Source organism: Silurus aristotelis (assembly GCF_946808225.1).
Source record: "Silurus aristotelis genome assembly, chromosome: 5".
NCBI lineage: Eukaryota > Metazoa > Chordata > Actinopteri > Siluriformes > Siluridae > Silurus > Silurus aristotelis.
In genome coordinates, this window is record NC_139578.1 from 13,144,153 (window position 1) to 13,155,837 (window position 11,685).

The 11,685-nt window shown below is 37.8% G+C and overlaps 1 protein-coding gene across 1 annotated transcript in view; it reads right to left on the reverse strand.

The window, feature by feature from the left end:
- The window catches only part of col25a1 (collagen type XXV alpha 1 chain), a 158,281-nt gene extending 146,596 nt beyond the window's left edge, over window positions 1-11,685 (reverse strand). Inside the window, exons 1-2 of the mRNA XM_083542268.1 lie at window positions 11,064-11,685; window positions 10,862-10,931 (exon numbers count right to left, since the gene is read on the reverse strand). Of these exons, the coding sequence (XP_083398394.1) occupies window positions 10,862-10,931; window positions 11,064-11,369 (376 nt within the window). The 5' untranslated portion in view covers window positions 11,370-11,685. The remainder of the gene's footprint in view (window positions 1-10,861; window positions 10,932-11,063) is intronic.

Genomic DNA, 11,685 nt, shown 5'->3' on the forward strand with positions numbered 1-11,685 from the left:
CATGGGTGTGAAACAATAAAGAAACAGAATTAGGTTTTGGTTAAAAAATAACCAAATAAAAATAATAGTCAACTTCTTATACACACACATTTGTGTTGATTGTTTAATTTAATTAAACATTCTTTCATATTGATCTTTTTTTTTTTGTACATTCTATATAAAACTAGCACCAACGCGGATATTTGACATAAATGGAAAAGAAAAAAGTTGGCAGTCACAACCCAGACAGCAGCACAATGGAACGAGTCAAGTGAACAATTAAGCTGTGCCAGACTTGAGTGGTTTGTGTGCACATGGGAAATTCTTTAGCACGCAGCAAATAAACAGGGTTGATTTGGGAAAGGGGCAGAGTGTGCCCCCTGTTTCAAGATCAAGGAGAGGACAGCAGAGTATTTTGCCCATGTCATGGTGTTGTAATGACTGGGCTACTGGATTTACAGACTTAAAAAAATCCATTACTGTGCTTTTTTTTTTTTTTTCTTCTTTTTTTTTTTTTTATTACTGGCAAACTTACCTCATGGGACACCCCTGAATTCCAAGCCAGCAACCTCAGGAATTGGTCAGCAGTGTGCTGCATTTTCTGTGTGTGTGTGTGTGTGTGTGTGTGTGTGTGTGTGTGTGTGTGTGTGTGTGTGTGTGTGTGTGTGTGTGTGTGTGTGTGTGTGTGTGTGTGTTTTTCTTCTCTTACTTAGCATGACAGATGGAATTACTTTAAATGAAAAACTCAAAATTATGTGTTCTAATCAGCTCTGGCGAAGGATTGATTGTGGTGTAATATTTCCCTCAGTATGCACTGTATTTTTCTTTTTTTTTTTCTTGTAGAAGTAGAGAAGACCTGGTCAAATAACTCTTCTCATAAGTTCAAATGGTAATAACTATGCAGTGTGCTGCAAATTGGCCACTTTGACTGAGACTCTGTTGGGACAGTAGTGGTAACTGTGAGAATGAGCAAAGTACTTTCTCAGCTTCCTTCTTGTTTACTTTGGCAATAAGGTGCTGGTCAAGGAGAAATCCAGAATGGAACATTTTACCTGCATTACAATGTTTTGTGAGCGGGACAAACGCATTCAAAATCATTCCTCTTTTCCCAATTTTTCTTCAGTTTTGGTCTTTTTGCTCACTGTATATCTCTGTTATACAGACTAGGAATGTTCCAGCTGCATGAGCCAGAGAGTACAATGTTTTCATCATAATAATTACTCCAGGCATCAGCTGTCTGTAGAAGCTCCATGTCCAGACTGTGTTTATTGTCCATCTACAGTACCTGCAGCCTGACCACTAGGTCTTGTAAAGCTTTGAGTTTAAAATAAATATGAAAGTCATGAAATAGAAACTATTTTCCTTGTCTGTGAAAAAGTGTTGATTGTTGTTAAAGTCAGTTAAGCAAGTTTCTAATAGTCACAAGTTGTTTCTTAAATGTTCCAAAAAATGTTAGCAAGTTTTGCACCATGTCAATGGAAATAAAATCCAAATAAATGACAAATATCTGGTGTAAATACTGAAAAATAGTATTCACCTTCAGTAATTGCTTTATCCTAGTCAAGGTAACAGTGGATCTGGACTATCCCTGTAAGACTGGGCTTGAGGCAGTAATTCACCCCAGATGGGACATAAGTGTATCACAGTCTACTACACATACCCACATTCACACTCAGTCACAATTTAGTGTAGTCAAATTGGCAATTCTTTTTTTATATTAAAGGCTGTGATTTATCTATCTAAGCACCTTAAAACGTATTATTAACTATCATTAATTAGTTGTAATGTTAACTTTGAATGCTGTTTATGAACTGAGGAGTCATAATAATGCACATGAATGGCCAGGTATACACTGTAACAATTGTTTGGCCCAGAAAATATGATTTTACTGAAACTCCTGATTTACATCCAGACTGATGTAATGTTTGATTAGAGTATAGAATTTGATAATGTTGAATGTACCCTTAATGTATGATTCACTTGAAAGGATCTCTTAAGTGACAAATGTAGAATAAAGCAAAGGCCAAATTTCTCAAATATGTCACTGGCATCCAAGAAAACATATTCTTTAGTTTGACATTGTTTGAGTTTATGATGCTTTCAAAACTTAAAACAAATAATCTAACTAGTGAATAGTGCTAAGTTTAATATATTCTTAAATATTTAATAATGAAATAAGAAAATTTTGTGCTGATATTACAGTTAAACTCATTAGCAGATAATACTTAAGACGCCTCAAAAATCCCACCTCACAATATAAATACTGTATAAAATGATCCTTACTAATAAGTCTGAGAATAATAGAGTATCATTTGGAGTGGTCAGTTTGACATGTGGGATATATTTATTCAAAGAGACTTTCAGAGCAGCTCTTTCTAACACTTTCTAATGTTTCTGTGATAAGGAATGTAGTGCAAAGCAGTGTTACTAGACGAAGCTGAAAGGTCCAGTGATTGCTCAGTGCTTTGTTACCAAGGTAAAGGGCATCTTAAAGGACACACTATTAGGTCTAATTGCTTTCAATTAAAGAACATGCACATCATCTAGAGATTTAGATTAGTAAAATAGATAATAAGTAAATTAGTGAGTTAGCAGTCAGTTCCATATTAGCTTCATGACCCATGAGAAATTAGACTCTCAAACCAATTATACTGTAATCTATACATTTCAACCCGACCTAGGAAGCATTAAATAAAGCTAAAATTAAAGAAGCTGTTTTCTTTTAAACGCATTAGATAAAGGATGGGCTCTTACACAACCAGAGGTCCCAAGACTGCTAAAGCTATACTTTTCATCTTAACATTGTCTAATTGGGATATTAAGGCTTTCTGAATTCGAAAGAATAAAATAAATATATATATATATATATATATATATATATATATATATATATATATATATATATATATATATATATATATTGTAATCACATAAAGTAATAAAGTGTCAACTCTTAAGGTCTTCTTTCTGATTATGAGTTCTTTTCTTTCTTTTTTTCCACTCTAGTGCCATGTTTTCGGACATCTCTCGTTATCCATCTCTTTTTCTATTTTGTCTTCTTGTGTAATATATTTGTATGTGTGCATTTTTCAAATGTTTTTATTTGCTACTTATAATTTGTGTGAATTGACCTTGTAATTAAAAAGGCTCAATAGAGATTTCTGTAAACTTTTTACAGAAGGTACCAGTAGTTACCTAGTTACCTATAATTAGGCATTTCGGCTAAAGACAAATCTACCAGCACTGCTTTACTGCTTTTTCAGTGAAGCAAAATGATTATGTATAATTCTGCATCCTGGGGTCTATAGTGCAAAGTAATGGAGAAATAATGGTCTTGAAGAAAGTGAAGGACAAAGTGCAGGCAGGGTGGAGTGGGTGGAAAAGAATTACAGGAGTGATTTGTGATAGAAGAGTATCTGCAAGAGTGAAAGGGAAAGTTTATAGGACTGTGGAGAGACCTGCGATGTTGTATGGTTTAAAAACATTGGCATTGAGTAAAAGACAGGAGGTGGAGCTGGAGGAAGCAGAGCTGAAGATGCTGAGATTTTCATTGGTAGTGACAAGGATGGACAGGATTAGAAACAAGTTTATTAGAGGGACAGCGCATGTAGGACTAGTGGAGACAAGGTGAGGGAGGCGAGATTGAGATGTTATGGACATGTGCACAGGAGGAACATGGGGTATATCAATAGAAGAATGCTGAGGATGGAGCCTACAGGCAGGAGGAAAAGAGGAAGACCAAGGAGGAGGTTTATGGCTGTGATGAGGGAAGACATTCAGATGGTTATTTTGAAAGAGGCAGATGTAGAGGACGGTAGTATGAAGACGGATGATCCGCTGTGGCGACCCCTAATGGAAGCAGCCAAAAGAAAAGAAGAAGAAGAAAAAGTAATTCCTAGTCTTACATTAAACCATAAATCAAATTGTTTTAGGAAATAGATTCAGCACATTAGGAACGACATTCATGACTAGCACCACTACTCCGTCAAACCTATATTTATGAATGAAGCTTAAGGCTATTAAAGGAAGCTCTTTCCGTAGCAAACTATGAAACTGATCCCTGTTGTGAATGCACTGGAGTATATCACACCACAGTTCCCACAGTTCACTGGTCAGCAGTATCAAATGAACCTGAAATACTCAAAGGGTGTGTGTTCAGTGGGAGTGTGTGTCTTGAACATGCTGCATGTCTATGTCTTTGTGTGCATATTTAAGCATTAGACACATGGTCACAGAGAATTAGAATGTTGTATTTAGCAGTAGTTTTAGAAGTCCAACATCCTACACATCTGCAGTGTGTCACAATAATAGTGGTAACCACAGAAATCCCACAAATAAGCACAGTGAGGAAAAATGGCATTAAGACAATGTTTTTGTAGCCGCACCATGCCATTCATAAAAACCACCTGAAAAGAAGTTGGGGATCTTGACATTTTGCTGGGTGCTATGTATTCTGGACAGAAAGGAGAAATATGTACATGCTAATCTGGAAACATAGAACTATAAAAGTATAACCTTCTAAACAATGCATTTAGTAAAAGTGTAACCAGTCAGTCCTTCATAGGATATGTGCTAAACAAAAGTTCAGAATGCTTTGAAATCTACCTTGCAGAGATGTTTATATGTCCTATACTCTGTAAAGTATTCTTTTTAAAGCCACAAAGAGACTCACTTGTTTGAATGATTAGTTCATTGCACTGGATTGAAGGTAGTGGAGCTTTGGTAAGGTGCAATTTTCTGTCAAAATATTCGTCCATATTCGTCGATTTAGCGAGTTGAGTCTGATAGTTGAGAAAGCTGAGGGAGAATCCTAAGCTGTGGCTAGACTTCGATTTAGTATGTATCATCTGTTTGAAATGTCTTATGTGAGCGCAGACTCTGGCCACAACTGCTCAAAACACAAACCAAACTGAACTGAACCAAAACCAACACCAGCTGTCTTTCTTGATTGATGTCATCCCAGCAGGATACGTGTTTTCATACCTGACCCAGACTCGCAAAAATGCATCTGAGAGAGTTACATCAGGGCTGACTTGGAGCCCAATGTTTCGTATCTAGGAAGAAAGGAGGGGGTGGTAGCAGGTGAACCATGCCATGTACTATGTCGACCTTCGAAACTTAATGGAATAATGAATTTTCAAATATATTAAGAGCCAAAGCACAAAGTATCTATTGCTTCTTTAAGAAAATCTAGCGGAAATAAATGTTTGTCTTACAAAAGCTGCAGTAATATTAATATCTAACCATTATTAAAAGCAAATGTCTATCCTAAATGTAGAAATCATATTTCAAAAAAGTACTTGTATTTCATAAATAAGCATATAAACATAAAGGAGCTTAACCTAAAGAATTACTAATACTGGTTTAAATGTCAGTAATAAAAAGATGGTGCTTCGATCTATACCTAGTGCTTTAGGCTACACATGCATTCAGTGTGAGATTTTCCGTTTCTTTTGGCCTTGAGCTTCCCCGTAGCACTCCAATATGGCTGATGCAAGTAATGATCCTGCCTGGTGGATATAAAATTGCATATTTGCTGACTGGAGTGTCCTTAAGGCATTAGTAACTATAATATGCTGAACAGTGGAAGCAGTCTCCATGTGTGAACGCACACACACTTCTGAGTAATGTATTCTTCTGGACATTACAGTGTCAACACTATATACTGTATAAATCTTGGGTTACCAATCAGTGGCAAAGTCAGCCTTTTTGGAGTGGATAATGTAAACAATGTAGGACAGTGGCAGGAGAATTTATTATTTAGTCATTTAAAACACATCTAAACTTAATTAGTCTTGCCATTTTGATAATGTTGCCAAATGATATCTTTATAAAAGTTTGACTGAAATAAAAATAAAAAAATAACATCCTAGTACAATAAAATTTATCTCATCTTCGCATGTCTTTGACCTTCAGAAATATGTAATATTTTAGAGCAATGTCCCTGAGCTTAGAGCGTAGCAAGTTTGAAACTTTAAATCTAAAACATGTAAAATGCATAAATCGAACTAACTCCACTGGGGTGGGGATCTTAATTGTGATTTATGATTTATTGCTTTTATTGGGCACATATAAAATAAACTGTGTTATATGCAAATAAGCATTTGGTCATCAAATAATTCAGTTTGCTTGTTTTAAGCTCAAAATCACCACCAAGGTTTACCTCTGTTAAATATTATGCTCCTAAAAGGCTATATTCCAGCAAAGTTGATTTTTACTCATTCTCAGACTCATAAACACCAATGTTGGCAAAGAAAAATAATAAAACTGTTCAGGATTCTGGCTGTGCACTAAAATGGATGAACCTTAATACATATGGAAAAACAAACCAAGAAGGTAGCCAATTGGGCCCAAATGAACAGTACACATTTCTAACATTTGAGCAGGGTGTTGTTAGTTTAAAATGAGTAATTCCCTTACATTGAATATCCTGGCTCAGAGTCAAAAATAGGACCACATAGACAGTAGGGCCCTTTAAATCTTTTAAGCTCCTTATTTCAGAGGTCGGGGCCTCTGTATTACAAGTAAGAAGAATATAATAGGTCAGTATTCAGAGTGTCCCACAGATGTGCCCTGGGAGGTTAGGGGGTCTTCCTTTTGTACAGACCCAGAACATAGCACTTACCTTCTGGACATGGACAAACTGAGATAGAATGACCTCTTATGGGAATCAGCCATTCCTTTTGGAGTGAAAGTGCTAGGGGCTAGGATGAAATATAGTTTGAGAGTGGTCTTTTTTCATACAACACATAATGGTCATGGTTATGTGGTTTGAAGAAGCAACTGAGTCATGGATGTGGGGCCGAACAGACAGACAAAGCTAATGTGACATAATTTTATGTGTCATATTCTGACAATTATAACTTCAGCTAGCTTTTCAGATGCTTGCTTAACCTTTTCAGCCAAACTAGGGAGTGAGGATGACATTTATGAGTTGATCTCCATCCCCCCTTTCCATCTGTACACTTTAACATTCAGATGAGCAATCTGACAAAACAATTTACAATGTCACAATTCAATTTAATTTAATTTTTTTTTTTGCTGCTGTAGTTGCAAGTTCAGAGGCTTGGCTGCTACTACTGAAGTTATCTGTTAACCAAGCAGATGATATAAGAGAAGAACCTGACAAACATGCAATATTTTGAATGCAAATTCAAACAGCCACCTTTCAGCAGCACAATGACATTTAAAACTGAGGAGCCATTCTTCCAGTGAATTGGGGTGCAGCCACATGTGTTGTGGCTCTATGAACTGCCGCATGTGCCTGGAAGCATCGTCTGTGGTAAGAGGCGAGGGTGAGATCTCTCCCTCCTACCCTCAGATTCCTGTCTACTATCCAGGGAATGCAGCCAAGAGTCAAACAACAGCAACAAACAGTCTTTTTGATTTGAATGGGATTATTTTCTCAAGCTTTATCTCTTTCATTCACTTGATCTCTTTTTCTATATACTTCAATCCTCTGGCTGATTCCTCATAAAGAAGTTTGTTTTGTCGTAATATTCCTTCATTTCTTTTTATTTCACTCTTGAAGGAACAGATCATGCTCTCCTAAAGAGCAAAGCAATCTTGACAAAGTACAGTATATTTATACAAACTTACATCCTTGCCTATCATACAAAGGGAATCAATAGTACTTTTCTTAAGTTACAGTTAATTAGTTAATTAATTAATCTATCATATATCAAACAACAACTTGTTGAAACTTGCCATATTGCATTGTTGTAATAGGCAATAAATTTTACAAGATCTCTACAATCCCTTATGGGTTCTTTAAGGTTTAATGTACATACATCCCACATAAATGTTCCATCTATCTTCCTTACTACCCTATAGTACATGGCAAACACTTAACGATACATTTCAGGAGTCACATTTCTTTTATATTCAGGACACATTTTTTTGTGCAGGTTTACTGTTTGCTCTAACATAGTAACACAAAACTGGAATTGTCACATTCATAATACTGATAAACTGCATTGTGTCAGCAATATTTGTGGTAAATAGAATTGTTGTCTACATTGTGTTGAAATTACAAAACATGCTTAATACCTAAAATATGTTCACTGATTCATTAGTCATTAGTTCAGATGTTGCCTCAATAACACCTGAAGCATTTTCACTGCATACAACATAGAAATCCATAGCACTCTCTTCATCTCTTTTCCTTTCTAACTGAAATGTTTGTATGCATATACAGCCTTCTTTTTGTGCTCTACAGCTGCTGGCTGGCGTCATAACCAGTAGCAGCTGGCTCGTGTCTCTAGCTGAATGTCTATATCGCTTTACCTGGCAGGCGGTAATTCCTCAACCCCCTCACTGAGAGAAAACACACACCAAGCTCAAGCACACATGCTTCTTATTAATTATGTGCCTAATTGTTTGGAACAGGCTAAAGAATGCAACAGCTAGACTGACAAGGTCGTAGTTTGAGAAAGGAATTTTATTTATCGATCTCTGCAATACACATCATTCATATTGAAAATGATTAATCCTCCTCTTGATGGCTTGTGTGTCAGTGGTTACTTCTGCTTTCCTTGCACCAGAAAAATAAACCATCTTTTGGCTACTTCGTGACTACTTTGTGTTTCACCATTGCTGATTACTATTTATAAAAGGAAGCAATGAGCTATGAGAAAATATGGCAATTTAGGAAAAGGTCGTCTAACATTAAGACAATACAAAAATATGAGAAATATGAGAAATCTTAAGTTGCCAGTAGACATTTCTGTCTATCAAAACCAACACCCACTTTCAGGAAAAACCACATAAACAGTTGAAAATTCCACTATAGTATGTCCCCAGCTCATCTGATCTGCCAAGGGTTTTTGAAGTATTACTGAGAGAGAGAGAGAGAGAGAGAGAGAGAGAGAGAGAGAGAGAGAGAGAGAGAGAGAGAGAGAGAGAGAGGGGCATGCGGTGTGGAGATAGAGATGGTGAGAAAAAGTAGAAAGGTGGTGTTGCATTGGAATATCTCTCCTCCTGGCTGGCTCCATTTTTTTTTTTTTTATTAAAGATCCCATTAAACAACAGGGATCTATTTAAAATGAAGATCAACAGTGGGGAGATAAATACAGAAAACCAGAGAGAAGCTTAAATCCTGAAACAATTGTGGACATTATTCATGTAAAGCTTCCATTAATCAGTGACCAAGACAAGCACAGTGTTGAAATAATAAAGCTTGTTGGAGCAAATTCTTCAGTTTGTCCAGTAAAGGGAGCACAAAGTATTAAGTGTTCTTGATGCTTTTGCATCTGTTCCCTCATCCCTCATACCCACTCTCAAATACACAAATACACATGTACACATACACACTTCACCCACAATAAAACCCCTCACATCATGTTCCTTCTTAAGGTCTCACTCCTTTTTTCTTCACTTGAACAATTTTTGCTCAATCAGCTTCGGTTAAAAAAAGAGTTGAATGATACACACAGCTTGTGCTTCACACTAGTATTGTTCTATGTTAGTGAATCAACCTCTACTCAGTATGAGGGAATTAAAGTTCATGGGCCGGATGTGTGTATGCGTGAACAATATAAAGAGCTGCACCAGCAAGGCCTTTAAAATTTATCTCCACTCGAAATTCTATTGGCAGGGTGCTGGGAAAATAAGTTTGATGCTGGCATGCTTCGTTTGGTGCGAAATTATTAGTTTTTGCATTAAACAGACACCTGGCAGACAAAAAAGTAAGAAAGAACAGAATATGTATGGAAATTTAAAACACAGGCTGCCAAAATAATATATTTTTTTTATGTTTATGACATTTATTCATGCCTTTAGGACCTAGTTCCCACCTAATAGATTAAAGGAACGCATAACAGTCTATGAATCATAGAATTTTATATATTTACCTTACTAACTATGCGCAGCTTTGGATTGCCAAATTGTGATCTTAGTCAAGGCAGACTAAAATAAATAAATAAAATCTATTTTATGTTGTTGTTCTTGTTGTTGTTGTTGTTGTTGTTGTTGTTCTTGCTGCAATTTAATCAAGGGGAATCATGTCTTCTTATCTCCTTTCTCATCCTCTTATCGGTTGTATTCGAAATTCCTCATCCTTACATCTTATTTTTAGGTAAAAGATGTTTCCATCTGCTGGTAGAAATGAGCAGCTACTTTCACCCTCGTACTCAGACGTCTATTACTTTCCAAGAGGCTGCCTGTGGTCACTCCAGCTTTCCAGCAACAATCCCACAGAATGGACTGTGCACTGTGGAAATCTGCTATATGATCAGGTGCAATTTAAAACGTCTCCCATATTGATTATGAGTCGTCTGCAAAATGCTGCAGATCCTTTACTTAGGGGGAAGTTATACTAGGGGGAATAGATGTGTGAGGATAAGACTCTGCCATGACATGCCCCCTCCACCCCCTCTCACAAAACTTTTGTGTACAGCAGTGTAATTATAGAAGTACAGTAAAGGCGGCTCTTCAGAGCATCCACCTGTCTGCATCTTTCAAAGCACCATGGGTTCTAACACCATGATCACACATGTCCTTCACGCACTATTTGCGCAATTATATCGAGTAGGATCCTGCCATCAGAATGCTAGTCAGCCGTGTTGAGCAGAGGAGGATGTTGAGCAGAGGAAACCCCGCCGAGCTCAACGTCAATCAGCGCCCCACGTGGCACATTAACGCGCCTCATTTGCCAAAAACAAAATCCTCGGGAATATTTAATGGTGCTGCTGGAACCACACTGGTCCAATTTCCAGCTCAGTAGCCTCGAAGTTTCTGAATCAGCAGTGCGCTTTAGTGAGCCGTGCGCTCTGATAATTACATAGAAGTTCGTCTAAATCATATCCGCAATATATCTGTCATAATCTGCGTTGTTCATGATATAAAAACAAATAATATTGTTACCGAATAAGTTGAGCATTACCTGGTGGGCAGTTGCAATCAGGGGAGGCTTGACGTGCAGTCCTTACGCGTGCAAAATGTTCGTAGGAGCGCTGTGGACAGAATCCAAAGCACGCGGTTACGCACTGGGTTTTCTCATTTGGTGATGAAAGGTGAAAAGATGCTATATGCAAAAAAAAAGTCAGACATCAGAGCATATTTCTAAGCTTCTTGGGATGACTTACCTGTGACAGGACCTCGTGCACTCTCTCCTGCACCATCGAGTTAAACTCGTCAATGGAAACCTGAGCGAACGGGTGTAAAAGACGCTCTCCATCGCTGTTTTCTAAATCTAGCATTCTGTTCTTCATGTCACTGGTTTGAATTTCCAGGAAGATGCAAAAGGCGACAGACGCGACTGAGAACACGATCGGGATCGCACCTGTGATGGTTCTGAGGTAATGCCGCTTTCCGCTGATGCGCGAGTCGCTCTCCATTTTCGCAGCGCACCTGGGCTGATCTGTGGCTCCCGAAGCCTTCATAACTCTCATTCAGCCGGGCAATACTATGCAAATGATCACCATGCAGAAACAAGAGACCGAGGAGAACTGTAACTGTTAAATTCGATTTGTCCCGTGCGGAACTGAACTGAACGGAACTGAACTGAGTGCGACGTCCGTGTCCGCGCGCGGATCCGTCTGGCGCGCGCTCATTTAAACCCAACCTGATATCCGGACAACCTGCGACTGATTCGTGGAGGCTTCTGATGAGCTTGTTGATGCACTAGACAGAAATAAGAATCAATGAGATGGCGTGGCTACACGGTACGAATCCGTATTTGGATAGGCGGCGGGGCCAAAGCTTTAA